Source organism: Callithrix jacchus, chromosome 5 (genome assembly GCF_049354715.1).
Source record: "Callithrix jacchus isolate 240 chromosome 5, calJac240_pri, whole genome shotgun sequence".
Classification (NCBI taxonomy): Eukaryota; Metazoa; Chordata; class Mammalia; order Primates; family Cebidae; genus Callithrix; species Callithrix jacchus.
This window is the reverse complement of record NC_133506.1, coordinates 13377765-13404603: the sequence shown is the minus strand read 5'-3', so window position 1 is coordinate 13404603 and position 26839 is coordinate 13377765. Positions and strand designations below refer to the sequence as shown.

At 42.5% G+C, this 26839-nt stretch overlaps 1 protein-coding gene and 1 pseudogene across 4 annotated transcripts in view; both read left to right on the top strand.

The window, feature by feature from the left end:
- The first annotated feature begins 703 nt into the window (after positions 1–703).
- The window catches only part of FERMT1 (FERM domain containing kindlin 1), a 48710-nt gene continuing 22574 nt past the window's right edge, over positions 704–26839 (top strand). For 2 of the 4 annotated variants that reach the window (XM_008995731.6, XM_078371329.1), the window contains exons 1-6: positions 704–927; positions 4790–4961; positions 7400–7633; positions 11476–11622; positions 13192–13405; positions 18365–18467. In XM_008995731.6, the coding sequence (XP_008993979.4) occupies positions 4811–4961; positions 7400–7633; positions 11476–11622; positions 13192–13405; positions 18365–18467 (849 nt within the window). In that variant the 5' untranslated portion in view covers positions 704–927; positions 4790–4810. The remainder of the gene's footprint in view (positions 928–4789; positions 4962–7399; positions 7634–11475; positions 11623–13191; positions 13406–18364; positions 18468–26839) is intronic. The other 2 variants (XM_078371331.1, XM_078371330.1) reach the window with 2 other exon arrangements.
- LOC144582453 (peroxisomal membrane protein 11B pseudogene) lies at positions 14530–15525 on the top strand (annotated as a pseudogene).

The following is a 26839-nucleotide window of genomic DNA, read 5'->3' as shown; positions in this document are numbered from 1 at the left end:
TGTAAATTGCCCAGGTCACCCACCCTTCCTGGATGGCCCTGGCCTTCTTTAAAAATCAATCCAACAGGAAGGGGACCGGCGGAACTGGGTGATGATCCTGAGGTGAGCCACACCAGATGTGGCCCAGACTTCCGCATGAGCCTGCCCTTGGGTCTCCTGGAGTCGCCCCGGGTCGGGCGCCTCAGCCTTGGAGAGACTCACACGCGACACACCCTCTTACTCAGAGACGAATCGCTCTATTGCCTCCCCTCGATGACCACAGGTGCTCCAGGGCTCTTTCTAAAGGAGACAGCTATTCTAGCCGGAAGGCTGGAGTCTCCCGGCCTGGAGGCCCCGGGGTGTGAGAGACGGGTTTGCCTGGAAGGAGAGGAAGTGGCCGCGCGGCTTTAATCATCTGGGCCAGTCCCCGGCGGGCCCTGGGGGACAGAGAAACTGGAGGTGGCCTTAAAGCGACAGGATGAGAGGTCGCAAGAGGAGCTGCAGAGTGAGCGTGCGTCCCGCTTCTCGCCGCCAGGCCGCCCTTCCGCCACCCTTTGCCCTTAAAAATCTGCAGACTGCGCCTCCTCTCCGGGGGAGCGAGACCTAGCAGGCCCGGGGCTGGGCGTGCCCTCGCCTGCCCCGCCGCCAGCTGCCCTCAGCCGGGCCGCTGGGGGCCGCGCAGGGCGGAGACAGTGCACCTAGCACATTGCGCCCGGCTGGCGGCGGACACCGAGCCTCAGCGGGAGGTCCCGGCGCAGCTTCGCCCGCGCGCCCTGGCTCCAGCCCTCCCCTGCTGCAGCCTTAGCTGAGCAGCCGCCGACACTGGACGCCCCCCGCACCCCACTTCGCCAGCGCCTCCTCCCCGGCTCTGCCCCGGGTGGTTTGTCGGGACTCAGCTCTCCACGTGCACGTCTGCGAAGCGGGACGCAACAGGCTCCTGGAAAGGAGGTGGGTGCTCCGGAACTAGGGCTGGGGAGCTGGAGGTTGGAAGGCTTTGATGGGCACCAGTGGCTCCTGATCCCCATATCCCCTTTCTTTCTGCAGCCTCTTGTGCTTAAATGGCTGTTGATTGAAAATAATTTCGTCTGGATGTGACCACCTTCTCCTGCCCTATGCATCTATCTGGCCGCACAAAACAAACTTTAGTCCAGCCATAGGTGCTGCCTTAATGGGAGTAAGGGGCATGCTTATCCACCCAACATCCGCCCCAGGTCCTGCAGAGCTGGCAAAAGACAGGCTGAGTGGCCTTCGGGCACCAAACACCTTCAGATCTTCCAGGGGAAGCGTCGGGGACTGTTTCCCCCTCCTTCTTCTCTTTCCTCCTTCCTGCTCTCCATCCCTCCATCCCTCTTTCCCTGCTTTCCTTTCTTTCTTGATTTTCTGCGAAGGGCTGTTGAGCTTCACGTCTACCAGTAGCTTTGCTTCTTGTTTTGGTCTCCTTAGATGCGTTTTCCTGGCTGAAGTTTGCTGCTATCCTTGACAAGTAACAGCTTGCTGCAGACTAGAAGTTCACTCAAAAATGAAGGCGCAGAAAGATAGGAGAGGAATGCGGGGAAACCAGCTTGTCTAATTTTAGCCTGCATTTTGTTGTAAGGGGAATCAGCATCTATCTATTACCTAAATGCGTATGTTTTGATCACCCAGGTTAGGAAAACAAAAGACCTTATATAGGATTGTCCAGTGAAATAAGCAGTAAGGAATCACCTTTAAAAGTTATTTTCTTTATATACAAAACTTTTTTTTTTTTTTTTTTGAGACAGAGTCTCACTCTGTCTCCAGGCCCCAGGCTGGAGTGCAGTGGCCTGATCTCCACTCACTGCAACCTCCGCCTCCTGGATTCAAGCAATTCTCCTGCCTCAGCCTCCCGAGTAGCTGAGACTACAGGCGCGCACCACCATGCCCAGCTAATTTTTGTATTTTTCAATAGAGACGGGGTTTCACCATGTTGGCCAGGATGGTCTCGAACTCCTGACCGCCTCAGCCTCCCAAAGTTCTGGGATTACAGTGTGAGCCACCGCACCAGGCCCCAAAACATTTTAAATAACTAGACTTCCCAATCATAGCATTTGAGAAATTGTAAGGTTCTTAAAGACAAACAGTTCAATGCCAAGTTATGAGGTTGACCATGAAGGGGTATCTTTTTTTGTCTGCTCATGGGAAAGATTTATGTTGATAGCAATGCTTAGTAAAGGCAACTGAGAATTCAGTTCACGCCGTTGAAGGAGTTTTCTTTCATTTTGGCATTACAACATTATTAAAGTGGTTTCCCAGTGTGGTGGATAAGAGTTTGAAGTTAGAAAGAAAGACCTGGATTTCCATCTGGGCTCCAGCATCTCACTTGCTGCGTGACCTCAGGCAAGTTGCTTCATCTCTCTGAGCCTGAGTTTACTCATTTCTAAGTGAGATTGCTGGGAAGATGAAAAAGGGATAACAGAAGATAGGAGTTAACACAGAGCACATCATCCAGTCGGTAGGTGATAAAGGATACCTGAAGCTGATGATGACAGAGGCAAGCAGTTAGGCCTAATGCAGTCACTGACTAAACCACTCCTCATGCAGAGGGTTCTGTGTGGGCCTCTGTGCATGGGGAGTAGATGCATTGCGTGCTTCTGACTATAAAAACATAAGGAGCTACTTCTGAACTCTTAACTTTGATTCTAACCATAAAATCTGTCCTAAATCTGTTCAGATTTGGAGTATTAAATGTATCTGTGTAACATATTTTGAGATTCTCTTATGCTTACAAATGAGCAGTTTCAAGTGAACACACAGAACAGATATGACACTGGTTGTTGAATTATCATTAAAAGTAATGTTCTCGGATGTTACCGCCATCCCTGGCTTAATATTGATTGAATATGAAGGAAGGAACTTCGTATAGCCACAAACCAGCAGCATCTGGAGCCTGTTAAGAAGTGCATGGCCCTGCTGAGCGTGGTGGCTCATGCCTGTAATGCCAGCACTGTGGGAGGCAGAGGTGGGCAGTTCATGAGGTCAGGAGATCGAGACCATCCTGGCCAACATGGTGAAACCCCATCTCTACTAAAAATACAAAAATTACCTGGGATTACAGGCATCTGCTTGTAATCCCAGCTACTCAGGAGGCTGAGGCAGAATTGCTTGAACCTGGGAGGTGGAGGTTGCAGTGAGCCAAGATCACGGCAACCTCCAGTTTGGGTGACAAAGCAAGACACCGTCTCCAAAAAAAAAAAAAAGAGAAAGAAAGAAATGCATGGCCCCTCCCCAGACCTGCTGATAGAATGTGCATTTTAGGCCGGGCGCAGTGGCTCATGCCTATAATCCCAGCACTTTGGGAGGCCGAGGCAGGTGGATCACGAGGTCAAGAGATCGAGACCAGCCTGGTCAACAAGGTGAAACCCCATCTCTACTAAAAATATAAAAATTAGCTGGGCATGGTGGTGCGTGCCTGTAGTCCCAGCTACTCGGGAGGCTGAGGCAGGAGAATTACTTGAACCCAGGAGGCGGAGGTTGCGGTGAGCCAAGATTGTACCATTGCACTCCAGTCTGGGTAACAACAGCGAAACTCCATCTCAAAATAAATAAATAAATAAATAATAAAATAAATAAATAAATAAAATGTACATTTTAATAGGATCCCTGGGGCATTTGTGTACACCCTCAGTTAGAGGAGCCCTTTCTTAGGAATTTGAGTGCATTGATGTTTCTCAAAAATAGGCCTGATGAAAACACAGATTTCTCATAAGCTGGCTTTACACAGTAAAGTGAAAAAGACTCATTATCATTTAAATGATCTTTACTTTAAATGTTTAAAACAGCCAGGAGTGGTAGCATTATTTATTTCTGTTTAAAAGTAAGAGAGAACTGACATCTCAAGTTTAGTTTAAGTTCTGCCAATTTTGGATTCCAGTGTTCCTGTTACCCCCAGAACGTTTCAGTTGCGAACGTTCTCTCTTGCTAGCTTCTCCAGTTAGGGGAAAACTGTGGGTTTGAAGTTCACACCCCCATCTGTACCTTGAAGAGTGAGCTTTTTACATCTGTTACTCCTGTTTTTAAGTCTTTTGCCAAAGATGTATCCAAAAACTTAATTGGTACATTTATATAATCAATTTTTATGTGATATAAAACAATAACAAGTAAATCAAATACATGGCAATAATTATTAATGACTCATATCTTTATATGCACTTAAGATAAAACTATGTATTACAATGACTCAAATAGGATTTTGGCTTTTTAAATTTTTTGAGCTTTATTATAAAATATAAATTTTTGTAGGAGGAATGTAATAATATACCTGTATTAGAGATGTTAGAGATAAGAGATTTTAATGACATCCCTTAAGCATCAACTTTATTGAAGTATAATTTGCATACAACAAAATGTATTGAACGGTAGTATATTTAAAATCTGTGCATTTTACTACATGCAAATTATACCTTAATAAAATTGATTTTTTAAAAAGGTAACATGGAAGATTGCCTATTGCCAGAATAGTTGAGAGGTCAAAAGAAGCCAATAGAGAGAGGAAATGAAGATTGAAGCATTAGGTGGACAAAGGAAATACAGAGCCAACTGATCTTGGATGAGTGGGCTAGTGGAAAAATGAAGTACATAAATTTAGACAGTCTGAGACCATTTTTATAAAATGTTTTGTCTTTAAAGTTAAGATGCCAAATTTAATATCTGGAGTATCAGAAACTTTGCAGAGTTTTTTGAAGAGGAGGTTAAAATGAAAAACAAAACGAAAAACAGAAATTTTGCTCTGCAAGTCTACTGGCACGTCCCGTTTCCTTCCCACATTCCAATCTATGTCTGCCTTTGTGTTCAGAAGACACCAGCATTTGCCACAATGCTGTCATCCACTGACTTTACATCTGCCTCCTGGGAGCTTGTGGTTCGCGTTGATAATCCCAATGAAGAAGAGCAGAAAGATGTCACACTGCGAGTGTCTGGAGACCTTCATGTCGGGGGAGTGATGCTCAAGTTAGTAGAACAGATCAGTAAGTTACTCTTGCTTTATGGTTTCTCTGTATTTGAAACCCTGTCTGTTGCATCACTGCTAATGGCTGGTCTAGATTTTTCTGATCATCTATCTTGTAATGGCCTGGAGAGCAATCCCCCACCCCTCACCCCAGAGGAAAGAGAGAAATAGAGAGCCCAGGCTGGGTGCTATGGCTCACACCTGTAATCCCAGCCCTTTGCGAGGCCGAGGTGGGCAGATCACCTGAGGTCAGGAGTTCGATAACAGCCTGGCCAACGTGGCAAAACCCCATCTCTACTAAAAATATAAAAATTAGCCAGGCATGGTGGTTGGCGCCTGTAATCCCAGGTACTCAGAAACCTGAGGCAAGAGAATCATTTGAACCCAAGAGGTGAAGGTTGCAGTGAGCCAAGATCGTGCCGCTCCACTCCAGCCAGTGCGAAAGAGCAAGCCTCAGTCTCAAAGAAAAGAAAAAACAAACTTGAGTCTTTGGTGCCAAGTAAAGTTCCCAGTAGGTATAATGCTGGACTTCAACAGGGATGGGACCCATTCCACTAGTGACATCTAATGTGGCTTTAGGTACCTTGGCATTTGAATGCTGTGTTAATTCTCTGTTTATACTTGATAGCTTAGTTATAAATTGGTGCTTCAGTGTCTTTTAACACTTATCCACCACTGACTACTCTCCCTGTTTAAGGAAAGAAATGTTCAGTATTACATTCTTCACATCAGGAGTCAACATTGTCAACCTAGAATTTAATAACATTGTCTTTTCTTTGTGCTTATTTCACCTTCTATTTAAGGCCTTGGAGGCTGACTTTTCATTTACTCTAGCAAGATAGTTTGTTTTTTTTTTTTTTTTAGTAAGTCCTTATTGACGTATAATATACATACAGAAAAGTTCACTTATTATAAACAAGGATTCACTTATCTTAAACAGTTCAATGAATGTTCTCTACGTCTTGTAACCACTCAGATCATGAAATAGAACATCACCTGTTCCCCACCCAAGCTCCATACCTTGGCCTCTCCCAGTCACTGTCGCCAAGGGTAACCACTCTCCTGACTAATAACACCACAGGGATAATAGGCCTGATTTTGAACTTTACACAAATTAGATTATAAAAGATACACTCTTATACATTGACTTTCTTTCACTCAAAATCATGTCTGTGACAGTTATCCATATTGTTGCCTATTGCTTTATTTCATTTTTATTGCTATACAAGATTCCATTGTATGAATATGCCACAATTATTTATCCATTTACCTCTTAACGGACATTTGGGTTGTTTCCATTCGCATGCACTTACAGAAAAAGCTGCTATAACACCTGTCTTTCAGTGATCATTTCTGTCGGGTGGTGTAGCTCAGATAAAAAAATGATGATTCATAAGGTTTTCCAAAATGCTTGTGCCAGTTTATGCTTTTACTAACAGCATTAAGAGGAGAGTTTTCTGGTTAGGTGCAGTGGCTCACATCTGTAATCCCAGCACTTTGGGAGGTTGAGGCGGGTGGATCACAAGGTCAGGAGTTCGAGACCAGCCTGGCCAACATAGTGAAACCCCATCTCTACTAAAAATACAAAAATTAGCCAGGCATGGTGGCACAGGCTTGTAGTCTCCGCTACTCATGAGGCTAATGCAGGAGAATTGCTTGAATGCAGGAGGCGGAGGTTGTGGTGGGCTGAGATTGCACCACTGCACTCCAGCCTGGGCAACAGAGCAAGACTCTGCCTCAAAAAAAAAAAGAGAGAGAGAGAGAGAGGGAGAGAAACATTTAAAGAAAAATAAGAAAACAAAGATACAGATAGCTCTTCATTTTGCAAAATAAAAGATTGAAAATTGACTCCAACGTTGATGAAGGGAAAAGATTCTATTTTAATGCCAACGTTAAAGGAGAGGAAAGATTTGACATTGATACTGACACTGAGAGGGACAAAATATGTTAACTCTGACTTCAGTTTAAACATTTTGGATATGGTGGTACTGATAAAGAGGTGGGTATCACTGAGAAGAATGAAATGTCAGTTGTACAGTACTTCTGTGTGGACTTCGGGGCCTGTTGATACTCCCTTGTGACACAGTGGTATAAGGATACATTTCTATAAGAGAAATAATCTTGATTAAACACAGTCAGGGGCTGTTGGCCTTCTGAGAAAGGACCCTGGCACAGAGAGATTTTAGCAGACAACTTTAGTGTTCATCGTGAACACATTTTTATATTTCTTTTCCTCCACGGTATTTAAATGTAAATGATGGTAAGGTTCAGTGCCTATTATTTCTCTGGAGACTTTGGAAAGAAGCCATGGGTTATTGAGGCTGGAATTGTAAAAGGCGATGGAGAGCTGAAGATCAGTTTTGGTTTCCGTTTTTTGCGCACGATTAAATTGACTCTGCAGCTCCAGGACCCTCCATGCTGGGCTCTCTCTCATTTTACTTGTTTTCATTTTTGCAGACATATCCCAAGACTGGTCAGACTTTGCTCTTTGGTGGGAACAGAAGCGTTGCTGGCTTCTGAAAACCCACTGGACCCTGGACAAATATGGGGTCCAGGCAGATGCAAAGCTTCTCTTCACCCCTCAGCATAAAATGCTGCGCCTTCGCCTGCCGAATTTGAAGATGGTAAGGTTGCGAGTCAGCTTCTCAGCTGTGGTTTTTAAAGCTGTCAGTGATATCTGCAAAACCCTGAGTGAGTACCCTGGAAGGGCCCCTGTGCCCTTTAGACTCTTGCAAAGGAAAACAGGAAAATTATGTGTGCATTCTGCATACTTCAAGCAATGGGCTAGAGAACATTCACCTATTAGGAAGCACACGTTTAAGCCCAGTTCTGGATATTGCAGCCATTTAAGTGTAGTTAAGCCAAGTGGAACATTATTGGCATAAATCAGGTACATCTCCACAAAACTTAAAACTATTCCAGACCAGGTGCAGTGGTTCATGCCTATAATCTCAGCACTTTGGGAGGCCAAGGCAGGAGGATCATGAGGTCAAGAGATCAAGACCATCCTGGCCAGCATAGTGAAACTCCATCTCTACTAAAAATACAAAACTTAGCTGAGCATGGTAATGCATGCTTATAGTCCCAGATACTTGGAAGGTGGAGGCAGGAGAATTGCTTTAACCCAGGAGACAGAGGTTACAGTGAGCCAAGATCATGCCATTGTACTCTAGGCTGGGTGACAAAGAGAGACTCTGTCTCAAAAAAAAAAAAAAAAAAAAAAAACTATACCACAAGAGATTTGAGAGATTTGTAAATAGACAAGATAAATCATTAAGATTGCCCCCACAAATTTATTTATCCAAGCTATACTCAAACATTATTATACAGTATTTAAGATAAAAAAAAGAATTGCATTAAATACTTAATCACCATAAAGTTATGAATCTTAATTGTTTTTGAGATAATGGTGTTACAAAGTCTTAATTGCTTCATTAAGAACTGGCTCAAGTAAATAACTTCACAAAAAGCACTTATGAAGTGATTAAGCATGAAAGTATACTTAATTGTGAATTTAAACCTAATTACTTATAAATTTGGTATCCTATAATTTAACAGTCATAAAGGCAACACTATTCTTTTAGAAAGACCAAACCATTCTTTTCTTTATAAACCTCCATAAAGGGAAGGAAATACACCATGAAGGTATTGTCATTTTATATTTTTTGAAAGTATTATAGGCATATTCATTGATTCCAAAACCAAAAGTCAACATCTGAACCCAGGATAGATAATATGTAGTGAGTGATCCATTTTTCCATTAAACCATAAACTACTTTATTCACTCATTCAGCAATACTTATTGAGCATCTACTGTGTCCCAGGCATTGCGGTGAATGCTGGGGATACACTAGTGATACAGAACTAAAATTCCTGCCCACCTGGAGCTTACCTTTTAGCAGGCAGAGGCAGACACTCACCAATAAATGTAAATGTAACAAATTTTAAAATATAAATGTAACAAATAAAAAAAGAATTTAAGAGGTTAAAATGGCGTGGATAGTACTTAAAAAAAGAGAAAACCTATCAGCAGGATTGGAAATGCCAGGGTTGGGCAATGGGGGCTGGTATGGTATATGAAATGGAGTGAGGGCAGGAACCATTTTCTGAACATGTCTGCATTCCTCACTCCAGTCACAATGCCCGGCACACATTTCTATTGAGTGAACAAATGAAAGGAACCTTTCATTACAGAATGTAAGTCGTGGTCTTGTCCATGGCAAGCATGAGGACAACTTACTTTTTGGCAATATTCTAATGAAGATTTGAAAACAAAGTAAATGATTAAATAAAATAGTATATTCTATAGACCACAGTAGAATAGAAGCACACCTCATAGTTGAGGCCAAAAACTTAAAGCTTTCAAATAAACAGAAGCAGTCAGATGTTCTCTTTTCCTGATTATCTCTTTGTGGTAGTTTTAAAGGCTCAACTTCATGTTTCTAATCATTGCATTTTATACCTTATCAACTGAAGTGAAATAAAATTCAGCAGTTTAGTGGTTTATTTCCTTGAAGAATAGAAAAGATACAAATATTGGCCTTGAAGATACAGGTGTTTCTATTTCGTTGTTTTGCTTTTAGTGCTCACAGGGAAATTTTTTATTCATGACCGGGTTTTGTGTATAAATTATGCATTTGGAATGGTCACAGCTGTGTTGCAACCTGACAGTCTTTGGCTGCTGGGGAGAGTCAAGCTAAACTGCTAGGCTCAGTCTTAACACTGAGCAGTGTATGAATGAAATGATGAAAGAATCTAATGGAATCAGTGCAATTACCTTCAACAAAGCTGACCAGAGAATAAAAGTCCACATTAATTGGCTTTTACCTGGAATGATAGCCACTAGTGTAATTAAAGGTTATCAGCAATTCTAATCAACAATTATAAACATATTTGATTAACGGGGGAAATGGAGATTATCAAAGTTTCAGCTCCCAGAAGCAGACCCTGAGATAAGGATTCAAATACAAATAGTTTATTTAGGAGGTGATGCCAGGAAATACTGCTGGGTATAGGGAAGTAAGACAGAAAAGAAGAGTATCACCAACCGAGTCACACTTCAGCAGCTGGTGACTTCTGGGAGAGAGTGTAGACATAGCCTCAGGGTAAGGATGTTTATGCAGCACTGTGGACAGTCACTGAAGGCCACTCTTGGGGAACATTCATTCCCTGAATGTGTGGGCTGTTGCATGTGTAGGTAGGCAGTGCAGACCCTGGCCAGCTGTTGGAGCAAAGCCTCTGGCAGAAAGACACATGGTCTAGATTCCAATGGCAGCCAGGTGAAGACCAAGAAGATATGGGCAGGGTATGAGGACATCACCACAGGGATGAAATAAGCTGATAGGCAGTGCATAAAAGAAAGACTTTCAAGATCTGTGGTCTGTAAAGAAAAAGGAAGCAGGACCTTTGTTGGTTGTTTAAAAAACTGGAAAAAGGAAAGGCAGAGGGAGCAAGGAAGAAAAAATGTATTAGTTCACTTTCATGTTACTGATAAAGACATACCCAAGACTGGATGATTTACAAAAGAAAGAGGTTTAATGGACTTACATTTCCACATGGCCGGGGAGTCCTCACCGTCATGGCAGAAGGCGAGGAGGAGCAAGTCACATCTTACATGGATGGCAGCAGGTAGAGAGAGGTTGTGCAGGGAAACTCCTTATAAAACCATCAGATCAGCCAGGCACGGTGGCTCATGCCTGTAATCCCAGCACTCTGGGAGGCAGAGGTGGGCAGATCACAAGGTCAGGAGTTTGAGACCAGCCTGGCCAACATGATGAAACCCTGTCTCTATTAAAAAATGCAAAATTAGCCGGACATGGTGGTGGGAACCTGTAATCTCAGCTACTTGGGAGGCTCAGGCAGGAGAATTGCTTGAAATTGGAAGGCGGAGGTTGCAGTGAGCCAAAATCATGCTACTGCACTCCAGCCTGGTAAACAAGAGCAACACTCTGTCTCAAAAAAAAAAACAACAACAACAACAAAAACCATCAGATCTTGTGAGACTTAATCACTATCACGAGAACAGCACAGGAAAGACCCACACCCATGATTCAATTACCTCCCTCTGGGTACCTCCCTCAACACGTGGGAATTCAAGATGAGATTTGGGTGGAGACACAGCCAAACCATATCAGGAAGAAAGGGGAGAGAGAGGTAACGCTGGTGGTAAATAGGTAATAAGAATAGCATAATGCTAATGAAGCTATGAAGCTGAGCAGGGAACACATGAAGGGGACATTATACCATTCCCTTTGCCTTAGATACATTTGAAATACTTTTATAATAAATTTTTTTAACTAGAAATTTCACTAGACTGAATCTCCCTCCACTATTTTCTCCCCCAACCTACTTTGGAAGTCTCGGTTCCCCTTTCCCCTTCTATTTCTTCAAAAGGAATGGAGTTTAGTCCCATTTACTTTTCAGAAATTTCCTAAGAAATGATTTCAAATGCACAAAATGACTCTGAGTCTTAGAAGGATTTTTCTTTTTACTTTCTCTTTTTCTTCATTTTAAAAAAAAAAATTTATTTCTAGATATTAGAAGATCAGAAGAGCTTTCCTTGTTAAAGCCTTCTGGTGACTATTTTAAGAAGAAGAAGAAAAAAGACAAAAATAATAAGGAACCTGTAATTGAAGATATTCTAAACCTAGAGAGTTCTCCAACAGCTTCTGGTTCACCAGGTAAGATTTGTGACAAGTGTTTTGTTGTTTGAATGTAGAGTAAAATTCAAGAGGATAATCCACCTCTCCTCCCACCTCTTCCAAACAAAGGAGAAATTAAATTGCAGAACTGATGTGATAGGAAAGGCTATCTAGTTAAGTTTAGAATTAACAGAAATGTGTTTCAGACTTTTTTTTTGACAAGCATGCTTGATAACTCATTATTTGAATTGTATATCTGATGTTGCTGAGGAATGCAAAATTTTAGTACCACTGACCACAGATTTGGGATAAAGAGTGATATTTAGAAAAAAGATAAGTAGCTGGGTGTGGTGGGAGTTGCCTGTAATCCCAGCTACTCGGGAGGCTGAGGCAGGAGAATCACTTGAACCCAGGAGATGGATGCACTCCAGCCTGGAGTAAGACTCTGTCTCAAAAAAAAAAAAAGAAAGAAGGGCCGGGCGCGGTGGCTCAAGCCTGTAATCCCAGGGATTATAGGGAGGCTGAGGAGGCTGAGGTGGGTGGATCATGAGGTCAAGAGATCAAGACCATCTCGGTCAACATGGTGAAACCCCGTCTCTACTCAAAATACAAAAAATTAGCTGGGCATGGTGGCGCGTGCCTGTAATCCCAGCTACTCAGGAGGCTGAGGCAGGAGAATTGCCTGAACCCAGGAGGCAGAGGTTGCAGTGAGCTGAGATCGCGCCATTGCACTCCAGCCTGGGTAACAAGAGCGAAACTACGTCTCGAAAGAAAGAGAGAAAAGAAAGAAAGAGAAAGAAAAGAAAGAAAGAAAGAAAGAAAGAAAGAAAGAAAGAAAGAAAGAAAGAAAGAAAGAAAGAAAGAAAGAAAGAGAGAAAGAAAGAAAGAAAGACAGGTGGTCCCCAATGTTTGTCTGTGTTGATTTTTGGAGGCTTATTTGACTTCCAAGTCTTTTGATGAGCTGAATTTACAGATAAGACTATTACTTGTCTATTACTAATCTCTCTACAATTATGATCCATATTATCTTTTTTGTTTTGTTGTGTGTGTGTGTGTGGTTTTGAGATGGAGTTTCACTCTTCTTGCCCAAGCTGGAGTACAATGGCATGATCTTGGCTCACCACAACCTCCATCTTCCTGGGTTCAAGTGATTCTCCTGCCTCAGCCTCCCGAGTAGCTGGGATTACAGGCATGTACCACCATGCCCAGCTAATTTTGTATTTTTAGTGGAGACAGGGTTTCTCCATGTTGGTCAGACTAGTCTTGAACTCCCAACTTCAGGTGATCCACCTGTCTCAGTCTCCCACAGTGCTGGATTACAGGCGTGAGCCACCGTGCCCGGCCTTTTTTTTGTTTTTTGAGGTGAAGTCTTGCTGTGTTTCCCTGGCTGGTTTCAAAGTCCTAGGCTCAAGCAATCCTCCAACCTTAGCCTCCCAAGTAGCTAGGATTATAGACGTGGGCCACAGTGTCCAGCTTGACTTATATTATTTTAAATGGTGCCAACATTTAAAGTTAAAACTCATTTTAGTGTAAGTAATGTTAATATTTTCCTGAAGATTTCTATCCCTGGATTCTCATATCATAGTTCATGCTCCCCTTGCCTTGCAGCAAGTCCTGGTTTATACAGTAAAACCATGACCCCTGTATATGACCCCGTCAATGGAACACCAGCATCATCCACCATGACTTGGTTCAGTGACAGCCCTTTGACGGAGCAAAACTGCAGCATCCTTGCATTCAGCCAACCCCCGCAGTCCCCAGAAGCACTTGCGGATATGTACCAGCCTCGGTCTCTGATTGATAAAGCCAAGCTCAATGCAGGGTAAGGATATGGCTCCTTTGACTTCTCCCTGAGCTAGTGCCGACATAGTAAGGGATGGGGGGCCATGTGTCATTTTCAAGTTGGTAGGCCTAGGGATTGTACTTTATTTGCAAAAGTCAGTGCCGATTTTAGTAACAAAGGGGGAAAATTCAGTCTTTGGTCATTTCAGTATATTTAACGTGTGTCTAAATCTACATGTTTGGGTAACAATAGATTTACAATAGATAGCAATACATTTACTATCTGTGAATACTAATTCTTTGCCACCGCAGATATGGAAAGCATATTTTATGAGATGTAGGGGAGTTAATAAGTGTGTTGTCCCCAGGGGTCAGTGGGGGAGATCCCAGGTGGCCCACCAGGCTTACACTGTTGCTTGTAGAATGCCACTCTCCTCTTTAGGCATTCTAATGAGCAAGTCCTTGAGCTCTGTTTGAAATGGTCTCAGAAAATATACCCAGACTATTTCTAAAACTACCATTTCCGTTGTTCCCTATTACCTACGAGATAAAGTCAAACTTGTCAACAGCATTCAGCTCCCTAGAAGAGCTGGCCCCAGGAAGTGTCTCCACACCCTCCTGCACTCTTACCACCCCATGCCACCAGGTGCACACTCACGCTTTCTGTCACTATCTCACCTGCAGGACCATTCCCTTTGTGGGAGGTAGAAAAATTCCTCTTCAAAGTTTCCTTTCTTGTTTAAAAAAAAAATGTATAAAAGTTTGTTTTAAACACTTTCTTCAAAACCCTTCTTGCTCTTTGCTAAAAGCCCTATCCTATGTAGCGTTAGACATGCTTACAGGCACGTAGTACATTCTATGTCCTTGTATGTCTGAAATGTCTGTGCTGGATGTGCTCACAGGCATGTCCCAGCCTGCGGCCTCTGCCCCTTCCCTATTTGGATTTCCTTTTTTTGCTCTCCATTGCTTTTACCTGTTTAAAAAAGTTTCAAGTTATTAGCCAATCAAATTTTAAATTGTGAGGTCTGGCTCCAGCCAATGGAAATCAAACACAGTAGTAAAAGCAACCCCAAATGCATAAAAAATAAATATGTCTGCTTTCCTTTGTTCGTTGTACTCTTGTGGCGGAATTGCTAACAGGGGTTCCCTTTCTGCAGGAAGTAAAAAAAAAAAATGCTTTGCTAAAAAAATCCTTGGTGCCAGTACTAATTTTTCTTTGCGGCACCAAAAAGAAAAATTTTACACATAGGCGCCGGGGCTGCTGCTGTCATGGACACCTGGGTCTGCTTCAGTGCTCAGAGCCAAGCCCGGGAGCGGCTGTGTAGGGCCGCCCAGTATGGTTGCTCTCTTCTTGGCCATGCGCTGCAGAGGCATGGAGCCAGTCCTGAGTTACAGAAACAGATTAGACAGCTGGAGGGCCACCTGAGCCTTGGAAGAAAGCTTCTACGCCTGGGTAACTCAGCAGATGCTCTTGAGTCAGCCAAAAGAGCTGTTCACCTGTCAGATGTTGTCCTGAGATTCTGCATCACTGTTAGTCACCTCAATCAAGCCTTGTACTTCGCCTGCGACAATGTCCTGTGGGCTGGAAAGTCTGGACTGGCTCCTCGTGTGAATCAGGAGAAGTGGGCCCAGCGTTCATTCCGGTACTATTTGTTTTCCCTCATCATGAATTTGAGCCGTGATGCTTATGAGATTCGCCTACTGATGGAACAAGAGTCTTCAGCTTGTAGCCGGCAACTGAAAGGTTCCGGAGGAGGCGTCTCAGGAGGAATTGAAACTGGGGACTTGGGGGACCAGGGACCCCAGGAGGAGGTCTGCCCCAACTGGCTCTGAAACTTCAGCTCCAAGTCCTGCTCCTGGCTCGAGTCCTTAGAGGTCATCCCCCACTTCTGCTGGATGTGGTCAGAAATGCCTGTGATGTCTTCATTCCACCAGACAAACTAGGCCTCTGGCGTTGTGGGGCTGTGTGGCCTCGTGTCCTCCATCCTGTCTTTTCGCACCCTAATCTATCCCTGGCTACGACTCAAGCCCTGACTTTCTGGTACACGATAAGGAGGGGACCTAAATTGGTGAGATGGAATCTTAGAGCGTCTCTCATGTACCAGCCTCCTTCTAGTTCTACTTAAAAAGTTAAAATTAGAAATTCAGAGATTTGGGGTGGAGGAAGAGCTTTGGGGAAGATGAGGTGAGGAAAGGTGCTATGAAGTTAATAGGATGACTCTAATTTCTAGATGAGCCTGGGCTTCTGTTCTTTTCCTCTTTCATTGTCTGTGTCTCTCTTGAATGTATTTACTTTGTGCCTCTTAGGTCTATTTAAGATTCTGTGTCTATCCATCTGTCTCTTTTTTTTAACCTTCTCATTCTATCCAGAGATTTAATCAGCAGAATTACTTTTTTAGGGGAAGGATAAGATTTTGTCTGTAAGGTTCTGCCTTCTTTTTTCTCGCAGAGCTGGCTTATGGCAGAGTTTTCCTTCTTCACACTCCAAATCATAATTTTTAAGACTTTATGTGCCAGTGGACTCTTCCCTCATATCTCTGCACCACAAGTTGTTTGACGTTTCCTCTTCCTCCCTCGTGGCTACCTCACCAACCTTGCTCATGATTTGGCCCTTATCCTTCCCTGTACTCATACCTTCAGATTTCTGCTGACACTGATTTCAGAGCTTTATTCCCTAGCCTGTTCTTACCCCTCCATTGCTTATCCAGAATGATGCTGTGTCTAGCATCTTGCTGTAAATACTGCACAATGATTCTGTGTAAATAGATGTGGCCTGTGCCAATAATGCAGAGCAAGCCTTTCAGCTAAACAAATTAAAGTTCAGTTTGCTCATCAAAAAAAAAGAAAAATTTTACACATAACACCCCTTTACCAACTGGTCAGTCCCTGCCTGTCCTTTAAGGCCCAGCCACATGCTGTCTCCTGCTCAAGGATGACCTTCAAAATTGCCCCCCTCCTTGTAGCTCTGTCCTGACACTTTGCTCACTCTGACATCACATTGTCCCTTTATTTTGAGGCTTGGTCTCCCCCAGCAGACTGTCAACTCCTTTAGGAGGTGATTTCATGTTGGTCATCTTCTTTGCCCACCGGGGCCTAACATAATAGAAGTTCGAGTCATTGTTATTCAGTGGTATTGAATGACACTCATTTCCCTCTTATTTTGTTAATTTTTTTTTTTTTTTTTTTTTTTTTGAGGTAGAGTTTCACTCTTGTTACCCAGGCTGGGGTGCAATGGCGCGATCTCGGCTCACCGCAACCTCCGCCCCCTGGGTTCAGGCAATTCTTCTGCCTCAGCCTCCTGAATAGCTGGAATTACAGGCACACGCCACCGTGTCCAGCTAATTTTTTGTAATTTTTAGTAGAGACAGGGTTTCACCATGTTGACCAGGATGGTCTCGATCTGCTGACCTCGTGATCCACCCGCCTCGGCCTCCCAAAGTGCTGGGATTACAGGCTTGAGCCACTGCACCCGGCCCTATTTTGTTAATTTTTAATCTCCATTCCTCCACCCCTCACCATTTCCCAGTTTTTATTTCTCAAGTCTAGGACTCCACCATGTATTGTAGTACAGGAACCCCTAGCCACATGTGGATATTTAAATGTGGATTGGATTTTTAATTAATTAAAATTAAAATGAGGCACTGACAGCCACATTCAGCTGGGGCTAATGTATCGAACAGCACAGATATGAATATTTCTCTCATTGCAGAAAGTTCTAGACAGTAACACAGAGCTGGCATTGGGGTAAACCATCTGGTAAAAGAAGTGGTGTGGGCACTCAGGACATACGGATTCTCAAGCTGGCCCTATAACCAGGCCTGTGACTTTTTTTTTTTTTCCAGACACTGTCGTCCATGCTGGAGTGCAATGGCACAATCTTGGCTCACTGCAACCTCCACCTCCTGGGTTCCAGCGATTCTCCTGCCTGCCTCAGCCTCCCGAGTAGCTGAGATTATAGGCAGTTGCCACATGCCTGACTGATTTTTGCATTTTTAGTAGAGACAGGGTTTCAGCATGTTGCCAAGACTGGTCTTGAACTCCTGACCTCGGGTGATTTGCCCGCCTTGGCCTCCCAAAGTGCTGGGATTACAGGTGTGAGCCACCACACCCAGGCGAGGCCTGTGACCTTTAAGGATGATCTAATGTCATTCAGACTTTGTCTCTTCGTCTACAAAGATGAGATAATGAGAACTGCCCTGGCCTCTTTATTGAATTACTTTAGAGTATCCATGAGAAAAAAATCTATAAAGCATTTTGAAAGCTATAAGATAAAAGGCAAATATAAGCTATTATTATATGCTTAGTGGTTTTTGGTTATACAGATTGAGTACCCCTTATCCAAAATGCTTGAGACCAGAAGTGTTTTGGATTTGGCAATTTTTTAAATATTTTTTCAAAATTTGGGGATATTTGCATTATACTCTCCAACTGAGCATCCCTAATCCAAAATTCTGAAATTCAAAATGCTTCAGCGAGGCTGGACACAATGACCCACACCTATAATTCCAGCACTTTGGGAGGCCAAGGCAGGCAGATCACCTGAAGTCAGAAGTTCAAGACTAGCCTTACTAGCCATCATGGAGAAACTTGCTTTGTACTAAAAATGCAAAACTTAGCTGGGCATGGTGGCACACATCTGTAGTCCCAGCTACTCAAGAGGCTGAGACAGGAGAATCACTTAAACCCAGACGGCGGAGGCTGCAGTGAACCAACATCGCACTACTGCACTCCAGCCTGGGCAACAGAGCAAGACTACAGCTCAAAAAAAAGAAAAGAAAAAGAAAAACCCGCTTCAGTGAGCATGTCTTTTGAGCATCAGGTCAGCGCTCAGAAAGTGTCAGATTTTGGAGCATTTCAGGTTTTCAAATTAGGGCTACTCAATCTGTATGACCCTGATTTTGTTTAAGGATATATATGTAATATGTAATATATAACATAATAATATGATGGATATATGTAAAATTGATTGGCCTCTAAAACTCACACTATCGTTTTCTAGTTGGCTGGACTCCTCACGCTCCCTTATGGAACAAGGCATCCACGAGGATGAGCAGCTGCTGTTACGATTCAAATACTACTCTTTCTTCGACTTGAATCCTAAAGTAAGAAACTTTTTCTCTGTTCTCTTTGTCTTTTTAATATGAATGCATAGAAATATCAAGTTGAGGCATTTGGTTATGAAAATGAGGATGAGTTTATTTGTGTGATCGCCTGTTTAGCCCTGTTGGGTGAGAGTGATACATGGACCCTGGTCTCTAAATTTTTATTCTTTGGTTTCTACTGAGCACGGTAAGCTGCTACCGAGTTAGCTGGAGTCTCTAGGGATCTTAGTGCCTAGCGTGGCCACGCACTGCCCCTCTCCATTCGCAGGAATGGTCAAACAAGACAAGAGCGGCTCACAGAGCTGGAGTTCTTAATGCTGAGGAAGGAAAGGAGTTGTCAGACATCAGGGTTAAAGGCAGCTTCCCATGAACAAGCTAGGACCACATGATGCTACACACAGGACTCCGAACTCCGGTGCCTACTCTCTGGAATTGAGGGAAAGGGATCATCCGTGTAATCCCTTTTTCTCTGCTGGTCACCCAGATGGTTGTCGACTCTATTTTCACTGCCCATCTCCCACCTAAAGTCTGTCAGGATAACGTATGAGTGAGGTAAGCCCTTTGAACTTCTGCCTCTTCCTTGTTCCTGCTGAGCTGGTTTGCAGAGCTGAGAGTCGGCGGTACAATGGCCCAATGTCAATGATGTGAACGGGATGACTGCTCCTCTGAGCGCGCAGAGTCACTGTGTTCCATGCTCCCGTCACTAGTTTGTGTGTTTTGTTGCTCTTTTCCATTTACTGCCAGACACCTGGGGGACCTTGCCTTGGTCAGCCTCTCTGTACAGACCCTTTCCTCTACAGCAGTGTTTCTACCCCTTCTCCTTGGTTCTGACTTTATGTCTGTTCTGCAAAGGCTCACCTCAGCTTCCACTGTTTCCCCAACTGGCATCTTCAGAACAAACCTTGTTCCTTGTCATTTCTAAGGAGAAGTTCCTGCTCAGTCCTTGATTTTTATCCCAAGGACCAAGCTTGTATCTGGAATGCATAAGTGAATCATGGCAAAAGGGCAGATTTTGGCTTTTCTTCAATAAAATCTTCAGGAGAAATTACTGTGCTTCTTCTCCTACACAGTTAGCTTGGCATTTTTTTTTTTAACTGTACTGTGAATTATGCAACTGTCCATGGTTTTCTGTTTTTGTTTTTGTTTTTGCATTGTCTGCTAAAACCAAAGCCATACTTTTTATTTTATTTTTAAGCCTCATTCATGGCTCAACTTTAGTCTTTCCCTGCTTAATTCTTAATTTAAGCTATCTTGTTGTATGATGTCTGTTCTAATAAGCTGCCTTGCATTTTTTTCTGAAAATAGAGAACATATAAATAAAATATGCCCATGCATTTTCTAATTGCTAAGTCAATAATTTGGTCCCATCTTATGTCTTCAAATCTTTGCCCCATCTGTTGTTTGTTTATATGTTTATTTATTGAGCAACTACTTTAGGCCAGGAACTAAGTTGGGTACTGAGAACTCAAAACTGTTGTATATTAAAATAATGTTTTCCAATTAATAAGATACATGGGATTACAAAATGAAACAGTTATAATGAACTGTAGTGACCAAACCCTTTTTCAAAATGTATATAGTAATATTAGTAATATATTTTTAGTTAATTGAATAAATAAGATCTGATGCCAGTTCTCTTAACTACCATAATTTCAAAGTAGTGAGGTGGGTGAGCATTACTTGAAGACAGCAGCAACAACTGACATACAGAAGGAAAAAAGTCTTGGTTCTGGTGGTCGCAGAGTGGTAAGTACTCTGCAGTGTTGTGGCTCATGGCTCATGCTCATCATGAGAGGAAATGCTAAATTTCCATTAGAAGTCGGTGCAAATGGAGAGGTTGTGTTTCCTCATACAAGCTGTGGACCACCTGGTAATCAAACTCCCAAGTCCAAGAACCCCAGGTTCAGAACCCCTGCACTGAGACCATATTCAGGTTCCACTCTTTCCAGAAAGGAGCTTTTTAATACTTTTGGTCACATGGGACTTTGCCTTCTCTGAGCCACAGAGGAGTACTGCACAGTTTCAGGACTCACACCTCTAATCACTCCACATCTGGATGTTTTTTCTACAAATAGAGAACCAAGTCCTTGGAGACAGAGACCACATCTGATACTTTCTTTGCTCCCCCCGTTCCCCTCCCCCACCACCACACAATGCTGTGAGTCAGGCTTTCCCACTTTAGGCAGCTGATTGATGATAGGATCACTCAGCCCTTGGGGACCCTTCCAGCAGTTTCTTTGCCAAGAGACTCCCCCATTCAGTCTCCTGCTTCAGAACTGAGCTTGAGCTAAAAAGAATGCAGCTCAGTCATCCGCCCCCTGAAAAAACATCAGGAACATGTAAGTGACTTCACAGTCAAATAAGCCAGATAATGGCAGATCATTGGTATCAATATAGAGGAGCAGGGTTAAAAATGTATTTGTCTAAAAAGTGGAAGAAAGGAAATGAATCATACTCCAGAAGGGGACAAAGACACTGAAGCTGAGGGTCGCGAGGGCTATTGTCTCAGGCTCTTTGGCCTCCAGCCTCTGCTTGCTTAATTGGTGAGGCGCTCTGTCTTCGTAGCCTAAGAAGTGAAACCTATTTGAATCTGACAGCCACACAGAAACTGTCAACCCAAAGGTGACAGGAAGACTCAGGATAGCAGGACATGGCTTTGGGGCACACAGTGATCCTCAGCCACTTTACTACCTATGGTAGCGCTCCCTTCCCTCCCGTCTTGATATTAGAAATAAAATCAAGTTTAAGACTCCTACTCTGTGCTGCATACATATAGGGGGATATAGAAATTTGTGATGTAGGCTAGGCACAGTGGCTCATGCTTGTAATTTCAGCACTTTGGGAGGCCAAGGTGGGCAGGTCACCTGAGGTCGGGAGTCCAAGACCAGACTGGCCAACATGGAGAAACCTTGTCTGGGCATGGTGGCACGTGCCTGTAATCCCAACTACTTCGGGAGGCTGAGGCAGGAGAATCGCTTGAACCTGGGAGGCGGAGGTTGTGGTGAGGCCAGATCACACCATTGTACTCCAGCCTGGGCGACAGAGACAGACTCCATCTCAAAAAAAAAAAAAAGATGTAGTTTGTGTTCTCCTGGCAGCTATAATCAACTCTAAGAAGAGGAGACAGCACCCATGAAGCCACTGCAAATTTACAAGGCACCCTACAAGTAGGAACTGCTCTGGCTTTCAGAGGAGAGATTCATACTGGCCACAGGTCCTTAGTAACAGGTACTGATTAAAATCTCAGATACATAAAATGCTAGAATTTAACATTTCAAAAATAATAGATTCCTTGGGCACAGTGGCTCATGCCTGCAATTGCAGCAATTTGGGAGGCCAAGGTGGGCAGATCACTGAGGTTAGAAGTTCAAGACCAGCCTGGCCAAGGTAGTGAAACCCCATCTCTACTAAAAATACAAAAGTTAACCAGGTGTGGTGGTATGCGCCTGTAATCCCAGCTATTTGGGAGGCTAATTCAGAAGAACCACTTGAACCCAGGAGGCAGAGATTGCAATGAGCCAAGGTCACACCATTGCACTACAGCCTAGGCAACAAGAGCAAAACTCTGTCTCAAAAAATAAATAAATACAATAATAATAGACTCAAAAAATGAAAATTTTACACCTGGCAAAAAACATTATAAGCAAAGTAAAAGTCTTTACAGCACATACTACAAACAAAAGACTAATTTCTCTAATATGTAAAGCGCTCCTAAAAATCAATAATAAGAAGATCAACAACCCAGTGGCCTAGTGGGCAAAGGATGTAAACATATTGTTCATAGAAAAGGAACTACAATGCTTTATAGTGGCAAAGATCAAAAATTTCACATACTATCTTGACAAGAGTGTCAGGAAATAGGCTCTGTCATATACTCCTTGTAGGTCAAAGTACAATCAGTTTATGGAAGGCAATTTGGCAGTAATTCTGCATAGCTTTGATTCAGCCAATCCACTCCTACAGGTATTTATAGCACAGTTACACTCACACATGCAAACTGACATGTGTGTATACGAAGACGGTTATTACATTATTTGTTTTAGGAAAAGACTGGAAACCACCTAAATGTCCATCGCTAGAGAACCAGTTAAATACATTTTGATACATTCATACCATGTTGTTTTTAAAAAGAATGAATCTCTTCTTTTTTGATATGAAACAGATTCCAGGTATATTATTAAAAGATGCAAAACACCTCATAGAGAAGCTACCATTTCTGGGGGACGCGGTAGAGAGGGGGACTGACTTTTGAATTGAATACTTTTGTCCCTTTTGAGTCCATTCATAAATGGATTCATTGATCATATACTCTTTTGCCCCTTTTTAAATGTGTTCAGAATGTGTGAATTTAAAAAAACACACACTTTATAATAGTTCTAATAGTTCACAGTATTTTAGTGTTTAGTACAGGAAAAGCACATCTGTTTTAATGAGAGGGCTGGAGGATTCTGAAAGCTGCTCCCGGGCTAATAGGGAATCTTAAGTGCTTAGATCTAAATAGTAACCCTTTCTTAAGAAACAGCAGGAAAACTATGATAGGTACATTTTGTTATTTGCTTTTATTGTTGGTTGGTGGAATGACGGAGGAGGGTAGAGGGTTTACTGAACCGACTAGACAGGGAGAAACAGGGATTCAAGGAGTGGAGAGGCGGCAGAATCCATGTGGTTCCAGCTTGAGGGTTGTATTTTCTTTTCTTCTTTTTTCTTTTCTTTTTTTTTTTGTTTGAAACACAGTTTCACTCTGTTGCCCAGGCTGGGTGCAGTGGCACATTCTTGGCTCACTGCAACCTCTGCCTCCTGGGTTCAAACGATTCTCCTGCCTCGGTCTCCCAAGTAGCTGGGACTACAGGCATCCACCACCACACCTGGCCAATTTTTGTATTTTTAGTTGAGACGGGATTTCACCATGTTGGCCAGGCTGGTCTCGAACTCTTGACCTCAAGTGATCCTCCAGCCTCAGCCTCTCAAAATGCTGGGATTACAGACCTAAACCATGCCATGCTCTATTTTCAATTAAGCAAAAAAATGGGCCAAGGAGAGGGTATGCATAGCCAATCCCACCAAGGAAACTGTTTCTAAGTCACTGGAAAATCCACTGAAAGAGTTCTCAGGGCCAGGAGGTGGGGTCGGGGGAGTCCTATAAGTTTGCCTGTTAATGACCTGTGAAAGATCTGGAACCTTGTGATGCAGCCTTGTCTCTGGAGAATTGGGAACAGACCTCCAGAGAGGAAACTCCAGAGCTTTGCTGCATGCATCAGAAAAGTCCTGTGTTACTTGGCAAGAGAAAGAGCTCATCTCATAGCTAGTTAAGACATCTTATCCCAGACCCTGTTTTTCTGTAAATGCAGGTAACTTTTATTTAATTCATGTTCTTTCAAAGAATTGTTTTATTTGGCATGTGGCAGGTTGTTAGGATGTTCAGGTATGGAAGATTTTAGTAAATTGTTAAAGTTTTTATTCACTGCATTGAGAGAAGCCTTATAGAGTAACTTAACTTCCCACTGGGACTCCTGCAGCATTAGCATTGTAAACACTGGGACTGAGTGACTGACAGACGTACAGCTGGATATGACGGTGTGTTAATTTCATTCAAATTTCAGTAGCTGCACACACTATTTAAGATTCCATCTGTAAACTGAATTACAGCAGGGGTCTTTTGGGAAGAGATTGGCTGCACGGTGTTTTTGGAATGTGATTTTTTAGTTGTTATGTTTTGATTGCACTATAATTTACATAACATAAAATTCACTCATTAGGTGAAATTTTGGTCTACAATGATTTTTGGTCAATTTATACAGATTTTAACCATCAACCCATTCCAGTTTCAAAAACACTTCCAGCCAGGCATCGTGGCTTATGCCTGTAATCCCAGCACTTTGGGAGGCCGAAGCGGGCCGATCACTTGAGGTCAGGAGTTTGAAACCAACTTGGCCAACATGGCAAAACCTCGTCTCTACTGAAAATACAAAAAATTAGCCAGGTATGGTGGGCAGGCGCCTGTAGTCCCAGCTACTCGGGAGACTGAGGCAGGAGAATCGCTTGAGCACAGGTGGCAGAGGTTGCAGTGAGCCAAGATCACACCATTGCACACCAGCCTGGGTAACAGAGTAAGACTCCATCTCAAAATAAATAAATAAAAATTTTAAAAATAAAAATCAAACATAATAAGAAATAAATTCTTTAGAGTAAAAACGGAAAACAGACCATTCTCCTAAGAGACAGCCGCGGTTAACAGCTTTGTGACCAACCATCTTTGCAGACTTTTTTACACATATTTAGAAATGTATTTTTGAATGGATTTTCAAGACTTTGTGTCCTCTAGATAAATAGAATCATTTGTCTGCTCTGTAGCTTGCTTCTTTTACTTCGTAATATTTCATGGCTATCTTGCATATCAGTATAAATAAGTCAGACTCACTTTTTTTAACCACTGAAACATAATCAAAAGAAAGGCTAAACTGTAATTTATCAGGACACAAATGTGCTGAACATGCCACCATGCCTGGATAATTTTTTTTTTGTTTTTGTAGAAACAAGGATTCTTCATGTTGTCTAGACTGGTCTTGAATTCCCGGCCTTAAGCAATCCTCCTGCCTCAGCCTCCCAAGTAGCTGGGACTATCGTCATGCTGCACTTTTTTAAAAAATAGAGACAAGAGTCTTGCTATCTTGATATGTTGCCCAGGCTGGGCCAATGTCCATTTACAAAGCATCCCAAAAAGAAACTTTGTGCCCATTAAACAATAAATCTCCATTATCTCCTCTCCCTTGTCCCTGGTAACCTCTATTCTACTTTCTGTCTCTGTGAATTTGCCTATGCTAGACAGTTCATATTAAGTGAAGTCATACAGTATTTGTCCTTTTGTATTTGGCTTATTTCACTTAGCATAGTATCTTCAAGCTTCATTTACATCGTATCATGTATTAGAATTTCATTTTCTTTTTTTGTTTTTGTTTTTGAGACAGAGTCTCACTCTTGTTGCCCAGGCTGAAGTGCAGTGGCGCAATCTCAGCTCACTGCAACCTCTGCCTCCCAGGTTCAAGTGATTCTCCCACCTCAGACTCCCGAGTAGCTGAGATTACATGTGCCTGCCACCATGCTTGGCTAATTTTTGTATTTTTAGTAGAGATGGGGTTTCACCATGTTGGCCAAGCTTGTCTCAAACTCGTGACCTCAACTGATCTGCCCACCTCTGCTTCCCAAAGTGCTACGATTACAAGTGTGAGCCACCATGCCTAGCCAGAATTCCTTTCTTTTTTAAGGCTGAATAGTGTTCTATTGCATGTATACAGCACATTTTATTTATCCATTCAGCTGTTGATGGACATCTGTGCTCTTTCTACCTTTTGGCTATGATGAATATTGTTGCTATAAACATTGTTGTACAAGTACTGTTTGGATGCTGCTTTCTGTTTGTTTCAGTGTACCTCTCGGAGTAGGATTGTTGGATCCTATTCTTTTTCTTTTTTTTTTTTTTTTTAAAGATGGGGTTTCACCATATTGGTCAGACTGGTCTCGAACTCCTGACCTCAGGTGATCCGCCCACCCCAGCCTCCCAAAGTGCTGGGATTACAGGCATGAGCCACTGTGCCCAGCTGCTGGATCATATTCTGTTTAACTTTTTAAAGAACTGACAAACTTTTCTACAGAGGCTGCATCATTTTACACCTAGCTGTGCACAAGGGTTCCAATTTCTCCACATCCTCACCAACACTGTCTTTTAGATAAGAGCCATTCTAGTAGGTGTGAAGTAGTTTCTGATTGTGGTTTTATATGTTTAAATTATTTAATCCATCTGTAATTTATATTTTTAGATAGTGTAAGGTTATTTTTTTGTTTTGATTTTTATTCCCCAAGAGGCTAGGCATTTTCAACAGTGTTTATAGTATTGAATTCTTTCTTCCCCTGCTGATATAAAATGTTATTTTTATATTTTTTTATAAAATAAATATTTTATATTTTATATAAAATTTAATGTTCTATATTAAATTTATATACATACATAAGTCTGTTTCTAAATAAGGCTTTATTGACACTTTATCAACATACCATACCATTTTAATTATTGCAGCTTTATAATAGGTTTTAATGTCTGGGAGAACAAGTGCTTTACTCAACATTGTTCATTTTCAATTTCTTGGCAATATCTGAACATTGTGTCTTCCAACTTAACTTGAGAATTGGCTTGTATAAAATTTTGTTTAAAAATTCCTATCAGATTCTGCTTCGGATTGCACTGAACTTGCAGATCAGCTTGGGGATCAATTCTATTACACTGGGCTTTTTTTAAGTATACTTTAAGTTCTGGGGTACATGTGTAGAACGTGCAGGTTGCATAGATATGCACGTGTCATGGTGGTTTGCTGCATACA